This window comes from Lithobates pipiens, unplaced genomic scaffold (assembly GCF_037356315.1).
Source record: "Lithobates pipiens isolate NorthernLeopardFrog02 unplaced genomic scaffold, aLitPip1_a1.2 Scaffold_27, whole genome shotgun sequence".
NCBI lineage: Eukaryota > Metazoa > Chordata > Amphibia > Anura > Ranidae > Lithobates > Lithobates pipiens.
This window is the reverse complement of record NW_027507788.1, coordinates 27790377-27809191: the sequence shown is the minus strand read 5'-3', so window position 1 is coordinate 27809191 and position 18815 is coordinate 27790377. Positions and strand designations below refer to the sequence as shown.

The 18815-nt window shown below is 43.0% G+C and overlaps 1 protein-coding gene across 1 annotated transcript; it reads right to left on the bottom strand.

The window, feature by feature from the left end:
• Positions 1-10846: 10846 nt before the first annotated feature.
• Positions 10847-13348, bottom strand: LOC143932927 (uncharacterized). Its single transcript, XM_077455865.1, has one exon. The coding sequence runs from the start codon at positions 13346-13348 to the stop codon at positions 10847-10849; it is 2502 nt and encodes an 833-aa protein (XP_077311991.1).
• Between the last annotated feature and the right edge of the window lie 5467 nt (positions 13349-18815).

Genomic DNA, 18815 nt, shown 5'->3' with positions numbered 1-18815 from the left:
ATAGCTAACTTGTTGACTACCTATTACACTTTTGAAGGCCCTGGAGCACAAGGACAATGACACTGACGTGGCACTGATGACAGATGTCACTGATGACAGGTGACACTGATGACAGATGGCACTAATACGTGGCACTGATGACACGTGACACTAATATGTGGCACTAATGACATGTGTCACTGATGACAGATGGCACTGATACACGGCACTGATGACATGTGACACTGATAACAGATGGCACGTGACACTGACGACAGATGGCACTTATATGTGGCACTGATGACACGTGGCACTAATACGTGGCACTGATGACAGATGGCACTAATACGTGGCACTGATGACAGATGGCACTGATACGCGGCACTGATGACATGTGACACTGATAACAGATGGCACTGACACTGACGACAGATGGCACTTATATGTGGCACTGATGACATGTGGCACTAATACGTGGCACTGATGACAGATGGCACTAATACGTGGCACTGATGACAGATGGCACTGATACGCGGCACTGATGACATGTGACACTGATAACAGATGGCACTGACACGTGGCACTGATGACAGATGGCAATTATACGTGGCACTGGGGACAGATGGCACTGACAGGTGGCACTGGGACAGATGGCACTGACAGGTGGCACTGGAGACAGTTGGCAGTGGGGACACATGGCACTTTATTTTAGTTTATTTTCACTAACCGCTGCAGCGGTTCATCTCTCCCTCCTCACACGCGGTCTCTGGCGATTAAAGATAACATATGAGATCATCTCTCATTGGACACGCCAATCGTGCTGTAAACGGCCGATGTGATTGACCATTTACAGCGATCTGTGACTGGCTGTGTCCATTGGACACGGCCAGCATAGAACTTCCCCGATGCGCGCCGGCATGGAAATAAACAGGAGGACATCCAGGGACGGCCTCCCGGGAATTGGCGTTTGCGCTGCAGCCGTCTTTCGGCTATAGCGCAGACGCCTAGTGGTTAAAACAGTATCTCTACTTTTGGTAAATAAAAACAATCCCCCCTGGGTGATCTATGTACATTGCAAGGATATAAACAAACTTTGTAGCAGATCCCTACCTTTTGTTGCCTGAAGAAATAGCTGTGTGTTTCACCATGTCCTGGGCAGACTGATTCTGAAGGGAGGGTCTGGTTCGTTATAATCACCTGGTGCACTCTCAGTGTTCTAATGAGAACAGCTGTAGTGTCTGCATCCCTTCAAGTATTTAACCCTTGGGAAATAGCTCACAAAAAAATGAAATTCTGTTGCAAAGGACGACCGGAAATTTTACTTGCATCTTAGTGCAGGCTTCTGGGAAAATCAGTGAGCCAACCACAAGGAGGAAATGACGTTTTTGTAACCATCCTGTGGCTCTGCACAGGAACCAGAAATGCTGCCCAAAACTGAATTGCATATTCCAGATGATGTACAGAGGAAGATTATTACTCTCTTTGGAGTATTTGCAGTCAGTGTACTTAACAACTTCAATACCGGGCACTTTTACCCCCTTCCTGCCCAGGCCAATTTTCAGCTGTCACACTTTGAATTACTATTACTCAGTCATGCTACATTGTACCCAATCTAATCTTTTATCACACAATTAGAGCTTTCTTTTGGTAGTATTTAATCACAACTGGGTTTTTATTTTTTGCTAAATAAACTAAAAAATACCGAAAATTTTGAAAAAAAATTCTTTGTTATAAAATTTGGCAAATAAATAATCTTTCTTCATAAATTTAGGCCAAAATGTATTCTGCTACATTTCTTTGATGAAAAATAACCCAAATCAGGGTATATTATTTATTCTGTAGGAAAGTTATAGAGCCTGCAGACTATGATGTATACACTAGTGATGGCGAACCTTGGCATCCCAGGTGTTTTGGAACTACATTTCCCATGATGCTCATGCACTCTGCAGTGTAGTGGAGCATCATGGGAAATGTAGTCCCACAACATCTGGGATGCCAAGGTTCGCCATCACTGATGTATACAGTATATCTGAAAATTGACCAGTCCTGATGTACTGACACCCTCTCATTTCCTGAGGCCTAAAAATGTCAGGACAGTACAAGTACCCCCCCCCCCCCCCCAAATGACCCCCTTTTTGGAAAGAAGACATTCCAAGGTATTTAGAAAGAGGCACAGCGAGTTTTTTGAAGTTGTCATTTTTTGTCACATTTTTTGTGAAAAGAACAGTCACTATTTTCTTTTTTACATACTGTCGGCAGTGCAGTACAGCGTCATCATATAACTGGTGTGGCTGTACGGAAAAAAAAAAGTAATAATTTTTTATTACATTTTTTTTTTTTTACGATCTGCGACCAAAATAATATGTTACCATAGTATCATTGTACTACTATAGGGAAGTAATTAGAATTTTTTTTTTACACATTATGATTGCTTATAGCAGTGAATTGAATTGCTATAATCAACTATTTTACTGAATGAAACAGATTCATTCCGTTTTTGTTGTGATTATCTGTGATTGGCCAGAGCTAATCACATGGTACAGATGGGCTGTGATTGGCCCAGATGTGGTCACTTTGACCAATTACAGCCGCACACAGTGGATGGCATGAAAGGAAGCCATCCATTGTTTAGAAGTCATGTGATCTGCTGTGATTGGTCACAGCGATCACATGGTACCGGCAGAGAGCCGGTACACTGCTCAGTGCTCAGTCACAGTGACAGATCGTGTTGCAGAGTGGCGCCTTCTGAGGCCCCATTCACGCCTGAGCATAGCATTTTCAGGCAGAAAATCGTGCGATTTTGCATCATTTTTACAGCGATTTTGAAGCATTTTTTACCGCGTTTGGCGCAATTTTGTACAGGGCAAAAGGTCACCAATGTAAAAAGAAGAAAAACGCCCAAATCTGCCCAATTCGAGCGGCAAAAAAGGGTCCAGAACTTGTTTGAGCTTCAGGAGTTCGGCTTCAGGCGACTTGGAGTGGAGATGTGAACCGTCTCCATTGAGAATAATGGATTTTTTCCCCTCCAGAGTTTTGTAGCTTCAGGCTTCAAGCTACAAAACGCTCAGGTGTGAATGGGGCCTGAGAGAACATCATATGATGTCCAGTCAGAAGGATGAAAGACCCACCCGGGCCATTGATCTGCCTTAGGCCGGGTGGGAACGTGTTAAGACCCCCCCCCCCCCCCGCACTTGCAGTCCTGGGAAAGCTACCTGAAACCAATTACAGTGCCTTGAAAAAGTATTCCTACCCCTTCAAATCTTCCAAATTTTGTCATGTTACAACCAAAAACGTAAATGTATTTTATGTGATAGACCAACACAAAGTGGCACATAATTGTGAAGTGGAAGGAAAATGATAAATGGTTTTTAACACTTTTTTTTTTTACAAATAAATATGTGAAAAGTGTGGCGTGCATTTGTATTCAGCCTCCCTAAATCAATACTTTTTAGAACCACCATCTTTTTAGGGATGTCTTTACCAGCTTTGCACATCTAGAGAGTAATATTTTTGCCCATTCTTCTTTGTAAAATATCTCAAGCTCTGTCAGATTGGACGGAGAGCGTCTGTGAACAGCAATTTTCAAGTCTTGCCACAGATTCTCAATTGGATTTAGGTCTGGACTTTGACTGGGCCAAACTAAGCCCTTGTACACACGGTCGGAGATTCCGACGGAATGTTTCCGATCAGACTGTTTTGTCGGATAATCCGACTGTGTGTGGTCTCCATCGCATCGGAGTATCCGACGGACCAAGTTTTCCAACTTGTCGGTAAAATTTTCCGACAACATGATCCGATCGGACATACTCCGATCATGTGTAGAGAATTCCCATCGGACAAAGTGCCACGCATGCCCAGATCAAATTCCTACACCAAAGCTATTGGCTACTAGCCTGAATGTAGTCCCGTCGTAACGAAATAACGTCATCACGTTCTGAATGATCGGATTTTCCGACAACTTTGTCCGACCGTGTGTATGCAACAGTTTCGGACAAAATCCGTCAGAAAAAATCAGACGGACAAAATCGGACGGATTTGGTTGTCAGAATGTCCGACCGTGTGTACAAGGGCTAACACATGCATATGCTTTGATCTAAACCAATGTATCTCAACTCCAGTCCTCAAGTACCCCCAACAGGTCATGTTTTCAGGATTTCCCTCAGATGAAACGGCTGTGGTAATTACTAAGGCAGTGAAATGTATCAAATCACCTGTGCAAAATAATGGAAAGCCTGAAAAGATGACCTATTGGGGCGCCTTGAGGACTGGAGTTGAGAAACATTGATATAAATCATTCCATTGTAGCTCTGGCTGTATATTTAGGGTCATTGTCCTGCTGGAGGGTGAACCTCTGCCCCAGTCTCAAGTCTTTTGGAACTCTTAACAGGTTTTCTTCTAAGAGTGCCCTGTATTTGGCTCCATCCATCTTCCCATCAACTCTGACCAGCTTCCCTGTCCCTGCCAAAGAAAAGCATCTTCATAACATGATGCTGCCACCACCACCATGTTTCACGGTGGAGATAGTGTGTTCAGGTTGATGTGCAGTGTTAGTCTTCCAAAAAATTTAATTTTGGTCTCATCTGACCAGAGCACCTTCTTCCACATGTCTTCTCACAAACGGGACTTTGTATGGCTTTTCTTCAACAATGACTTTCTTCTTGCCAGTCTTACATAAAGCCCAGATTTGTGGAGAGCACGACTAATAGTTGTCCTGTGGACAGATTCTCCCACCTGAGCTGAGGATTTCTGCAGCGCCTCCAGAGTTACCATGGGCCTCTTGGCTGCTTCTCTGATGAATGCTCTTCTTGCCCGACTTGTCAGTTTAAGTGGACGGCCATGTCTTGGTAGCTTTGCAGTTGTGCCATACTCTTTCCATTTTCGGATGATGGATTGAGCAGAGCTCCGTGAGATGTTCAAAGCTTGGGATATTTTTTTTTATGACCTAACCCTGCTTTAAACTTCTCCACAACTTTATCCCTGACCTCTCTGGTGTGTTCCTTGGCCTTCATGAAGCTGTTTGTTCACTAGGGTTCTCTATCAAACCTCTGAGGGCTTCACAGAACAGCTGTATTTATACTTAGATTAAATTACACACAGGTGGACTCTATTTACTAATTAGGAGACTTCTGATGGCAATTGGTTCCACTAGATTTTAGTTAGGGGTATCACAGTAAAGGGGGCCAACACACAAATAAATGCACGCTACACTTTTCATATATCTATTTGTAAAAAATGTTGAAAACCATTTATCATTTTCGTTCCACTTCACAATTATGTGCCACTTTGTGTTGGCCTATCACATGAAATCCCAATAAGATACGTTTACGTATTTGGTTGTAACATGACAAAATGTGGAAAATTTCAAGGGGTATGAATATTTTTTCAAGGCACTGTACAAAAGTCTGAGCCCTTGTACACACGGTCGGACATTCTGACAACCAAATCCGTTGGATTTTGTCCGAAACTGTTGCATACACACGGTCGGACAAAGTTGTCGGAAAATCCGATTGTACATAACGTGATGGCGTTATTTCGTTATGACGGGACTACGTTCAGTCTAGTAGCCAATAGCTTTGGTCTAGGAATTTGATCTGAGCATGCGCGGCACTTTGTCCGTAGGAGTAGGCTACACATGATCGCAGTATGTCCGATCGGAGCATTTTGTCGGAAAATTTTACGGACAAGTTGGAAAATTGGTCCGTCGGATACTCCGACGGAAACAGTTCGATGCAGACCACACACAGTCGGTTTATCCAACAAAACGGTCCGATCGGACACATTCCTTCGGAATCTCCGACCGCGTGTACAAGGGCTGATACAGATTTAGCACTAGATAAGACATATTTTTGGTCCACACAAATGCAATTAAGAAGCAGACAGATTTGCAATCTGTTACAGTTACTTTAGTGCAGCAGAGGGAGAATTTTATGAATGGAGCTGAACTCATAGGGGTCCATATGCTTGCATGGGTTTCCTCCGGGTTTTCCACCCATACTCCAAAGACATGCTGGTAGGTTAATAATCTCCTGTCTAAATTGTCCCTTGTATGTGTATGAATATGAGATTGGGACCTTAAATTGAAAGCTCCTTGAGGACAGGGGCTGTGAATGCACAATATATACTGTATGTAAAGCGCTGTGCAAATTGGCAGTGCTACATAAATACCTGTAATAGATAAATAATAAATAAATGTGTTAAATCTTTGCCATGCAGATATCTAAGCATTTGCAGAGGTGCAAGAAATGATCCGTGTTTTGTTTGTAATATAATTATCTCCTATGGTTGTCAGCTCCATCTAGTGGCCATAATGCAGTATTTTTTTTTTGTTATTTCAAGAAAATACCACATTATGGTCACTAGATGAAGCTAGAATTCATAGTTAATATTACAAATATGGGGATCCGCACAGCAAATGTTTTATGCAGAGACCCCATAGCAAATCCTTCTCATAGTCTGTACACTGTCAATACCACCGTACAGCATGCAAACTATCCATTTGATAAATAAAGAACTTGCAACTGTGTTTTCTAACAGGTTTTAATTGTATAATTGTGATAACAGAACAGTAAAAGAACTTATTTGTCAATCAATCTAAAGAAATATACAGTTGTGCTCAAAAGTTTGCATACCCTGGCAGAAGTCGTGAAATGTTGGTATTGATATTGAAAATATGGAAAAACTGATCATGGCAAAAAGTTAAATTTCCCACATCTGTGGCTTTTTAAATTGCAATTAGTGTCTGTGCATAAATTGTCAATGAGTTTGTTAGCTCTCACATGAATGCAGTGAGCTGGCTGGATACTGAGCCACGGAGAGCAGAAAAAAAACAGTCAAAAGACCTGCATAACAAGGTAATGGAACTTTATAAAGATGGAAAAGGATATATAGAGATATGCAAAGCCTTAAATTTGCCCGTCAGTGCTGTTTAATCACTTATCAAGAAGTGAAAAATTTGGGAACTCTTGATGCCAAGCCAAGGTCAGGTAGACCAAGAAAGATTGAAGGCACAACTGCCAGAAGAATTGTCTGGGATATAAAAAAAAAACCACAGGTAACCTCAAGAGAAACACAGACTGCTCTTGAAAAAGACAGCGTGGTTGTTTTTAAGGAACACAATACGACAATACTTGAACAAAATGGATCTGCATGATTGAGTTGCCAGAAAGAAGCCTTTACTGTGCCAATGCCACAAAAAAGCCTGGTGAGGCGTGTCAAGGTGTTGTGGGGCTTATAGCAACCGGGCTTTTTTGTGGCATTGGCACAGTAAAGGCTTCTTTCTGTAAACTCGACCATGCGGATCATTTTTGTTCAAGTATTATTGTATTGCACTCCTTAAAGCGGGAGTCCACCGGGACTCCGCGTTTTTTTTTTTTTTTAAAAGCCAGCAGCTACAAATACTGCAGCTGCTGACTTTTAAATAGTGACACTTACCTGTCCAGCGCGCCCGCGATGTCGGCACCCGAAGCCGATCGCTCGCTCGGCTGCCGGGTCCCGCCGCCATCTTGGGTATGGGAATCAGGAATTGGAGCCTTTCGGCTTCATTTCCCGGTTCCCTACTGCGCATGCGCGAGCCGCGCGGCGCAATCCGGACGGTCCCCGCTGCCTCTGGGAGCTGTGTGTTTCCCAGCAGGCAGCGGGGCACTTGCTGAAGGGGGCGGGCGCTTGCGGAACGGGGCATAACGTACGCCCCGTTCCGCAGAGAGCTAGCCCGGAAGTGGGTGCAGTTACCTGGATTATCCAGGTAACTGCACCCCCCTCCCCCCTGAAAGGTGCCGATTGTGGCGCCGGAGGGGGGGGGGATTCCGATGAGCGGAGGTCCATTTTAGGGTGGACCTCCGCTTTAAAAAACAACATTGTTTTTTTTCCAGAGCAGCCTGTATCCCGAACAATTCCTCTGGAAATTGTGGCTGCAATCTTTCTTGGTCTTGGCTTGCTATCAAGAGATCCCCAAATTTCCACTTCTTAAGTAAGTGAATGAACAGTACTTACCTGAAAATGTAAAGCTTCGGATATCGTTTTATTACTTTTTCCATCTTTATAAAGTTCGATGACAGCCTTGCATAGGCAACCGGGGTATGATGCCATATGAGCACTCAAAACCAGTAAAGTCTCAACAGGGATGGAAGCAAACAATCCTAAAGACACAGCATGGAGGTGGTGCCTGAGCAACCCAATGGTAGAACAAGAACTAGAAACCCAACAGGATCCATTCAGGATGCCCAACACAAAGCGTCATTAAACGGCATGCAGATACTGCCGCACACTGTATTCAACTCCAATGTAAGGTGAATGAACAATTGGCTTCAGCTCAGATCCTGGCATGTTTCACCTACATTGGCCTTAATCGTAGAGGGCAGTAGCTGAGACATATAGACTCACATCTTGAATTGTGGACAACAGAGTAAAAGCTAAAAAACAAAGCAAGAAAAATGCTACCAAAAATTAGGGTCGTGTTTTAACAGCAAAGCTGAAAAAAGACTCCAACGTCCTAGGACACTAGCAAACAATCAAAGCATGATGTTAGTAAGAGGGGTTATTTTGAGCTGGTTTACAATTCTTTTGAACAAATGTAAAGATCTTGCGAGCTACCTAATCAAATCTCCCCTAACATATAATGATATACTGACAGCTGCTAGCACTAATCACGTCCCATACTATTGTGTAAAATAAAAATAAAATAAAATAAAAATAAAATTATTTTGATTATTCCAATTCTTTTGTTTGCCACTGTCCAATCCTCCTATACTATTGTATTAAATCAAAATCAAAATAAAAATTCAATAAAATTAAAATAAAAATAAAATTATTTTGATTATTCCAATTCTTTTGTTTGCCACTGTCCAATCCTCCTATACTATTGTATTAAATCAAAATCAAATAAAAATAAAAATGCAATAAAATTAAAATAAAAATAAAATTATTTTGATTATTACAATTCTTTTGTTTGCCACTGTCCAATCCTCCTATACTATTGTATTAAATCAAAATAAAAATAAAAATGCAATAAAATAAAAATAAAATTATTTTTATTATTATTCTTTTGTTTGCCACTGTCCAATCCTCCTATAGCTGACAATATAACCCAAAGGTGAAAGATTTCCTGAGGCCCTCATTTAATTGGACATTGAAGCATTTCTTCTGCTACCCAAGCTCTGATGTTTTAATTGCAAAAAGATCAGTTAGGAGAAGCTCAATGTGACTTTGCCCTTAACACTTGCATTGAAAGTGACCGCATTGTCTTTTTTTCTGTAACCTGGTTATTAACACATAAAGTCATAGCAATGGAATTGGGATGCCCAACATATCCATACCCATGTGATGGTCAGTGTCATTTTATTCCTTGGTGTGGTAGCAAAAGCAAACTGTTCTGCTGGGAAAAGATACAGACACTATCCCAATATGAAAGTATTAGAAAAACACATGGTCCAACTGAACACATCAGCACCTCATCCCGATAATGCCTTGTACACACGGTTCGGACATTTCAACCACAAAATCCGTCTGATTTTTGTCCTAAAGTGGTGTCGCATACACACAGTCGGACAAAGTTGTCGGAAAATCCGATCGTTTCCGAACGTGATGACATTCGTTCATTACGACGGGACTAAGTTGAGGCTAGTAGCCAATATCTTTAGTATCGTAATTTGATCTGAGCATGTGTGGCACTTTGTCCGATCAGAATTCTCTACAAACGATCGGAAAAAGTCTGATTGGATTTTGTTGTCGTAAAATTTGAGATCCTGCTCTCAAATTTTTTTCCGACTGAGAAAGTCCGATAGAGCCCACACACGATCGGATTTTTCGACAATATAATCCGATCGGACCTTTTCCGTCGGAATTTCTGACTGTGTGTACAGGGCATAAGACTTATAAAACAACAAAAGGAAAAGTAAATGGGATTATAAGTGGTGCCGAACCGCAGTCAGAGGTCATATCTTTAAAATTAAGGATTTTATTACAATTGATCATTCAAAATCTTGATCAATTGAATTAAAATGATTGACTTTAATAAAGTCCTGTGGACACACGGGCCGAGTATCTGGAGAAATCGGCCGGTTAAGAAAAAAACGCAGACATGGCCCGTGTATGCCACAGCTGTTTGCCCCAGTCTCCATTGGGCGAGCATGCCGGAAAACCAGCAGCCGACCGTCTCTCGGTCAGCACTCTCAGCCAATAGCGGAGAGCGCTGATCGGAGTGTTCTGGCGGGGGGGGGGGATGGGCGTCCCGCTGTCAGAACACAACAGCTCAGTGGGGGAGATCGCTGAACTAACTTTGTACAGTTAATACAGGGGCTCAAACCGACATAGTGTGTACCAGGCTTAAAGATATGACTCCTTGAAATTGACTCTGAGGGAGGGGTTCCGGCACCACTAATAATCCCATTTACTTTTCTTTTTTTTTCTTCTAACACTATTCCAATTTGTATGCTGTTTTGCAGCAACAAATAAACACATTATGAAATGTTAACCAATAAACATTTGTGTTGAGCAGACGCCTGACTGTAGTTAAAGTGGAAGTAAACGCATCGATTTAACAGTTTCAAAAAACAGTTACATTCCCGACACGGAAATGTAACTGTCACATTGCTTGTGCTCAAACCATGGCTGAAGTCATAACTGATCACATGTGCAGCATCATGGCAGTTGAAGATTAAACAGAGCCCAAGATGGCAGCTTCCTTGGCTGAAAACGATAGAAGGGTTTACTTCCACTTTCAGCAATGTAGGGACACTAACATAAAAAGTAGAAAACAAAACTAAATAAGAGTAATGCGCTCAGCGAAGGTCGTCTGTAAGAATACTGAGACCTGTGTTGTGTGGTTAGGTTCCCTTATTGTAAAAAGCACCTTCTCTTGCACTCCTTACCTTTACATGGCCTCTTGAGAGTAGCTCTTCCCGCACTCTTTACACTTACATGGCGTCTCCCCTGTGTGAGTCCTGTCATGAACAGTCATATTCCCTGCTTGAGTGAAGCTTTTCCCACAATTTTTACATGAATATGGCCTCTCCCCTGTGTGAGTCCTGTCATGAACAGTCAGACTCCCTGCTCGAGAGAAGCTTTTCCCACACTTTTTACATGTATATGGCCTCTCTCTTGTGTGAGTCCTGTCATGAACAGTCAAACTCCCTACTCGAGAGAAGCTTTTCCCACACTTTTTACATGTATATGGCCTCTCCCCTGTGTGAGTCCTGTCATGAATAGTCAGACTCCCTGCTCGAGAGAAGCTTTTCCCACACTTTTTACATGTATATGGTCTCTCCCCTGTGTGAGTCCTGTCATGAACAGTCAGACTCCCTACATGAGAGAAGCTTTTCCCACACTTTTTACATGTATATGGCCTCTCTCTTGTGTGAGTCCTGTCATGAACAATCAGACTCCCTACTCGAGAGAAGCTTTTCCCACACTTTTTACATGTATATGGTCTCTCCCCTGTGTGAGTCCTGTCATGAACAGTCAGACTCCCTACTCGAGAGAAGCTTTTCCCACACTTTGTACATGTATATGGCCTCTCCCCTGTGTGAGTCCTGTCATGAATAGTCAGACTCCTTGCTCGAGAGAAGCTTTTCCCACACTTTGTACATGTATATGGCCTCTCCCCTGTGTGAGTCCTGTCATGAACAGTCAGACTCCCTACATGAGAGAAGATTTTCCCACACTTTTTACATGTATATGGCCTCTCTCTTGTGTGGGTCCTGTCATGAACAATCAGACTCCCTACTCGAGAGAAGCTTTTCCCACACTTTTTACATGTATATGGCCTCTCCCCTGTGTGAGTCCTGTCATGAACAGTCAGACTCCCTACATGAGAGAAGCTTTTCCCACACTTTGTACATGTATATGGCCTCTCCCCTGTGTGAGTCCTGTCATGAACAGTCAGACTCCCTGCTCGAGAGAAGATTTTCCCACACTTTTTACATGTATATGGCCTCTCTCTTGTGTGGGTCCTGTCATGAACAATCAGACTCCCTACTCGAGAGAAGCTTTTCCCACACTTTTTACATGTATATGGCCTCTCCCCTGTGTGAGTCCTGTCATGAACAGTCAAACTCCCTACTCGAGAGAAGCTTTTCCCACACTTTTTACATATATATGGCCTCTGCCCTGTGTGAGACCTGTCATGAACAGTCAGACTCCCTACTCGAGAGAAGCTTTTCCTACACTTTTTACATGTATATGGCCTCTCCCCTGTGTGAGTCCTGTCATGAACAGTCAGACTCCCTACTCGAGAGAAGCTTTTCCCACACTTTTTACATGTATATGGCCTCTCCCCTGTGTGAGTCCTGTCATGAACAGTCAGACTCCCTGCTCGAGAGAAGCTTTTCCCACACTTTTTACATGTATATGGCCTCTCTCTTGTGTGAGTCCTGTCATGAACAATCAGACTCCCTACTCGAGAGAAGCTTTTCCCACACTTTTTACATGTATATGGCCTCTCCCTTGTATGAGTCCTATCATGAACAGTCAGACTCCATACACGAGAGAAGCTTTTTCCACATTTTTTACATGTATATGGCCTCTCCCCTGTGTGAGTCCTGTCATGAATAGTCAGACTCCCTGCTTGAGAGAAGCTTTTCCCACACTTTGTACATGTATATGGCCTCTCCCCTGTGTGAGTCCTGTCATGAATAGTCAGACTCCCTGCTTGAGAGAAGCTTTTCCCACACTTTGTACATGTATATGGCCTCTCCCCTGTGTGAGTCCTGTCATGAACAGTCAGACTCCCTACTAGAGAGAAGCTTTTCCCACACTTTGTACATGTATATGGCCTCTCCCCTGTGTGAGTCCTGTCATGAATAGTCAGACTCCCTGCTTGAGAGAAGCTTTTCCCACACTTTGTACATGTATATGGCCTCTCCCCTGTGTGAGTCCTGTCATGAATAGTCAGACTCCCTGCTTGAGAGAAGCTTTTCCCACACTTTGTACATGTATATGGCCTCTCCCCTGTGTGAGTCTTGTCATGAACAGTCAGACTCCCTACTAGAGAGAAGCTTTTCCCACACTTTGTACATGTATATGGCCTCTCCCCTGTGTGAGTCCTGTCATGAACAGTCAGACTCCCTACTAGAGAGAAGCTTTTCCCACATTTTTTACATGTATATGGCCTCTCCCCTGTATGAGTACTATGATGTCTCTTCAGACTTGCTAATACAGAGAAACTCTTCCCACACTTTTTACATTGATATGGCCTCTCCCCTGGATGAGTCATTTGATGTGTTTTTTTGTGTCCTAATAGTGACAGTTGTTTTCTGCCCCCCGCACATTGGCAGGATCTCTCTTCTGGTTGAGGCCTACAGAGAGTTTTCATATCTCCTAAATAGCCCTCATCACACTCCTTACACAGAGAAGTCCTCTCCTCTGAGACCAACATCTGAGGTCCCTTTAGACTTGCTGGGTCACTGAAGTTCTTTACACACTTTTTGCATAGCTGCGGCCCTCCCGTTGAAAGCTGTACCTGTAGTTCTCCTCCGGTATCCTCTTCTGTGGGACCTGAAGTATCTCCAGAAAACCTTTCAGTAGGTTTGTATTGTGGCTTTTGTGCTAAACCATCTCTACGTGACCTTAAGTTATTTGTGGCTAATTTGTCTCTACAGACTTTACAGTGGTGTGAAAAAGTGTTTGCCCCCTTCCTCATTTCCTGTTCCTTTGCATGTTTGTCACACTTAAGTGTTTCGGAACATCAAACCAATTTAAACAATAGTCAAGGACAACACAAGTAAACACAAAATGCAATTTGTAAATGAAGGTGTTTATTATTAAAGGTGAAAAAAAATCCAAACCATCATGGCCCTGTGTGAAAAAGTGATTGCCCCCCTTGTTAAAACATATTATAACTGTGGTTGTCCACACCTGAGTTCAATTTCTATAGCCACACCCAGGCCTGATTATTGCCACACCTGTTCACAATCAAGGCATCACTTAAATAGGAGCTGCTTGACACAGTAAGGTCCACCAGAAGATCCTTAAAAGCTACACATCATGCCGAGACCCAAAGAAATTCAGGAACAATTGAGAAAGAAAGTAATTGAGATCTATCAGTCTGGAAAGGGTTATAAAGCCATTTCCAAAGCTTTGGGAATCCAGCGAACCACAGTGAGAGCCATTATCCACAAATGGCGAAGACATGGAACAGTGGTGAACCTTCCCAGGAGTGGCCGGCCGCCCAAAATTACCCCAAGAGCGCAGCGACGACTCATCCAAGAGGTCACAAAAGACCCCACAACAACGTCCAAGGAACTGCAGGCCTCACTTGCCTCAGTTAAGGTCAGCGTTCATGCCTCCACCATCAGGAAAAGACTGGGCAAAAATGGCCTGCATGGCAGAGTTCCAAGGAGAAAACCACTGCTGAGCAAAAAGAACATCAAAGCTCGTCTCAATTTCTCCACAACACATCTTGATGATCCCCAAGACTTTTGGGACAACATTCTGTGGACCGATGAGACAAAAGTGGAACTCTTTGGAAGGTGTGTGTCTAAGTATATCTGGCGTAGAAGGAACACTGCATTTCATAAAAAGAACATTATACCAACAGTAAAATATGGTGGTGGTAGTGTGATGGTCTGGGGCTGTTTTGCTGCTTCAGGACCTGGAAGACTTGCCGTGATAAAAGGAACTATGAATTCTGCTGTCTACCAAGAGATCCTGAAGAAGAATGTCCGACCATCTGTTCGTGTACTCAAGCTGAAACGAACTTGGGTTCTGCAGCAGGACAATGATCCTAAACACACCAGCAAGTCCACCACCGAATGGCTGAAGAAAAACAAAATAAAGACTTTGGAGTGGCCTAGCCAAAGTCCTGACCTGAATCCTATTGAGATGTTGTGGTATGACCTTAAAAAGGCCGTTCATGCTTGAAAACCCTCTAATGTAACTGAATTAGGACAATTCTGCAAAGATGAGTGGGCCAAAATTCCTCCAGGACGCTGTAAAAGCCTCATTGCACGTTATCGCAAACGCTTGGTTGCAGTTGTTGCTGCTAAGGGTGGCCCAACCAGTTATTAGGTTTAGGGGGCAATCACTTTTTCACACAGGGCCATGATGGTTTGGATTTTTTTTCACCTTTAATAATAAACACCTTCATTTACAAATTGCATTTTGTGTTTACTTGTGTTGTCCTTGACTATTGTTTAAATTGGTTTGATGTTCCGAAACACTTAAGTGTGACAAACATGCAAAGGAACAGGAAATGAGGAAGGGGGCAAACACTTTTTCACACCACTGTATATATCTTAAGGTTTTCATTTCTTGAAAGGTTCCGTAGTGCAGAGGGATTGCCTGTTGATTCTTCTGGAAGAGCAGACGAGGTGCGATTCTCTGTGGGCTCTGCTGTACGGGACTGCTGTTCTATTCCAGACCTTCTCACAGGTATGGAGTGCATTAACCGCATGGGCTTGCTTAAAGAGTCTTCATTACTAAAAGCTATTTTGCACCACTGACATGGGTGGATATCTGCTGTCTGTCTTTGTACTGGAAAAAAAAACAAAAAAAAGTTAGTTAGTTAGTTAGATTTCAGTATAAGCACAGTCATATTTTTTTTTTTTTTGGCCAAACTAAGCCCTTGTACACACTCGGAAATTCTGACAACCAAATCCGTTGGATTTTGTCCAAAACTGTTGCATACACACGGTTGGACAAAGTTGTCAGAAAATCCGATCTTTCAGAACGTGATGACGTAATTTCGTTACGATGGGACTACGTTCAGGCTAGTAGCCAATAGCTTTGATGTAGGAATTTGATCTGAGCATGCGTGGCACTTTGTCTGATCGAAATTCTCTACACATGATGGGAGTATGTCCGATTGGAGCATTTTGTCGGAAAATATTTCCGGCAAGTTGGAAAATTTAGTCCGACGGATATTCTGACGGAAACAGTCCGATGCAGACCACACACAGTCGGAATATCCGACAAAACGCTAAGTGGTCTTAGCCCTTGTACACATGGTCGGAGATTCCGACAACCAAATCCGTCGGAGTAATTCAGGCGGATTAATTTCGGAAGAGGTCCGGAACTGATGTTGCATACACACGGTCGGACAAAGTTGTCGGAAAATCCGATTATACATAACGTGATGCCGTTATTTCGTTACGACGGGACTACGTTCAGGCTAGTAGCCAATAGCTTTGGTCTAGGAATTTTATCTGAGCATGCGTGGCACTTTGTCCGTCGGAGTAGGCTACACATGATCAGAGTATGTCCGATTGGAGCATTTTGTCAGAAAATTTTACCGGCAAGTTGGAAAAGTTGGTCCGTCGGATATTCCGATGGAAACCACACACAGTCGGAATATCCAACAAAACGGTCCAATAGGACACATTTCGTCGGAATCTCCGACCGTGTGTACAAGGGCTAAGAGATGAAGCCTATGCAAAAGTTGGACTTTTCTGTTATATTTTTATGGTAGTGCCTTCAGTTAATTGGTCTTCTGCAGTGGAAGTGGGACCCCCAACTGAGATCACCTAGCCCCACAGTAGATTAATTTTCTCCTTTTCGTCACATAAGGATGTCCAGTCTTTAGATATCTTCTCAAAGGCTTTACTGCAAAATGAGAATGTGGATAACCCAAAACATGGCGCCTACTGCTTACAATCTTTGGAAGAAGTTCAAACTTCACTTCCACATAGCAAACTTAAAGTGATATTAAACACACACTGTTTAACCACTTAAGGACCGGAAGTATTTGCCCCCTTAATGACCAGGCCATTTTATGAGATACGCCATTGCGCCGCTTTAACTGACAATTGCGCGGACAAGTGCAGTCAGATTACATACAGGAGAATCTCCTGTTTACTCTGCAGCCTCTGTAATAGGAAGTCCTGTCTCCTGGGCTGGCATTGGACGACTGTTCTGTCTATCATGGGAGGCGGGACTTTGTTTTAAAGAGGCCGCCGAGTAAACAGGAGATTCTCCTGTATGTAATTTGTTGGCACTCCCTGTCCCCTCAGAGGCTGCAGATGGGTATGAATCAGGCTGCACTGATAGCAATGGCGAGGCTGCATTCATGGCAATAGTGAAGCTGCATTCACATCAATGGTGAAGCTGCATTCATGTCAATGGTGAGGCTGCATTCATGGCAAAAGTGAAGCTGCATTCATGGCAATGGTGAGGCTACATTGATGGCAATGGCGAGGCTGCATTCATGGTAATGGTGAGGCTGCATTGATGGCAATGGTGAGGCTGCATTCATGGCAATGGTGAAGCTGCATTCATGTCAATGGTGAGGCTGCATTCATGGTAAAAGTGAAGCTGCATTGATGGCAATGGTGAGGCTGCATTGATGGCAATGGTGAGGCTGCATTGATGGCAATGGTGAGGCTGCATTCATGGTAATGGTGAGGCTGCTTTGATGGCAATGGTGAGGCTACATTTTTGGCAATGGTGAGGCTGCATTCATGGCAATGGTGAGGCTGCATTCATGGCAATGGTGAGGCTGCATTCATGGCAATGGTGAGGCTGCATTCATGACAATGGTGAGGCTGCAGATGGGCACTGGTTAGGCTGCATTGATGGGCACTGACCCTTATAATGCTTCACAGAGCTTTATTTAAAATTGAATTTTTTCACTGAAACTTAAAGCGAAGGTGGATGTTATATGCATGTGCGTGTTATACGCCTATAAATATGGTATATCCAAATAACAAAAGAAAAAAGGAAAAAACCGTGCTACAGTGAAAATAATAAATAATCTCTGTGAAAGATTAACTGAGGTAAGAGCTGCGGTTCTGATCTGTACCAAAAATACAAACTTAAATAAAAACTAAAAATTAAGAACCGTACTAACCTTAAAAGTGTCAATAATAAAAAATAGCTGCACTCTATAGAAATCACACCCCTTTTGCTCTAAATTATCCTGAGTGAACTGCAAAGAGCAGTCGCAGCTTATGCTAAGTGAAACCAGTGCACCTAAATCAATAGTGTCCAAAATAATTGATTAATATCCAAAAATGTATTGGTTAATGTCTAACCACCATAAATATAAGAACAAAACAAAACCTGTGGAAAAAAAATTGTTATGTAACTGTCATCAAATGTAAAATGTCCATTGATATGCAGTCCAAATGACAATAGATACACCAAGTGACAGAAGTGTGCCTTATAGGTCAAATGATGATAAAAGTTTGTCCAAAAATTCTTCTCCTTTTGTGAGCCGTGCAAACTCCACCACCACCTAAGTAAGAATTTGCTCCTTACCAGACAATTCAGACCCCAAAGGGTCACAAGTGGCATGTAAGAACGATAGAAGCTACTCCAACCTTCGCATTCCTCCAATATTAATAATGACCTCCTGTGCACACATCCACTACAACAGGCTTCTGAAGGACTCTCCCATTAGCCGTGTTTCATTAGTAGGCATCCCAACATAAAAGAGAGAATGGCTCCAATAGTGTAAAATCCCAATTTTAATAAAAATGTAAATAAATAAAAAATGCACTTACAAACATGCAGAGATATCGGGCCTTAAGTGGGTAGCGCCAGGCGAACGCATACCATCACAAACCCGACCTCCCCAGATCGTATAGACAAACCACGAGGTGATGTCGCACTGAGCGATCAAGGGGTTAAATGTGTTCCCTGGGAGGAGTTTCTAAGTGTGGGGTGATGGGACTGACTGGAGGAGGAGAGAGATCGCTGTTCCTGATCACTAGGAACAGCAAATCCCTCTCTACTCCCCTGACAGAACAATGATCTGTCTGTTTACATTGACAGATCCCTGTTCTGGCTCTCTGTGGAGAGATTGCAGGGAAGCCAGCGGACATCGGTTTCAGCATCGCGCCACGGGTGTACGCCCCTATCGCTCTTAAATCAGCCGACATACACCTAAGGCGATGTGCACAGGAGAG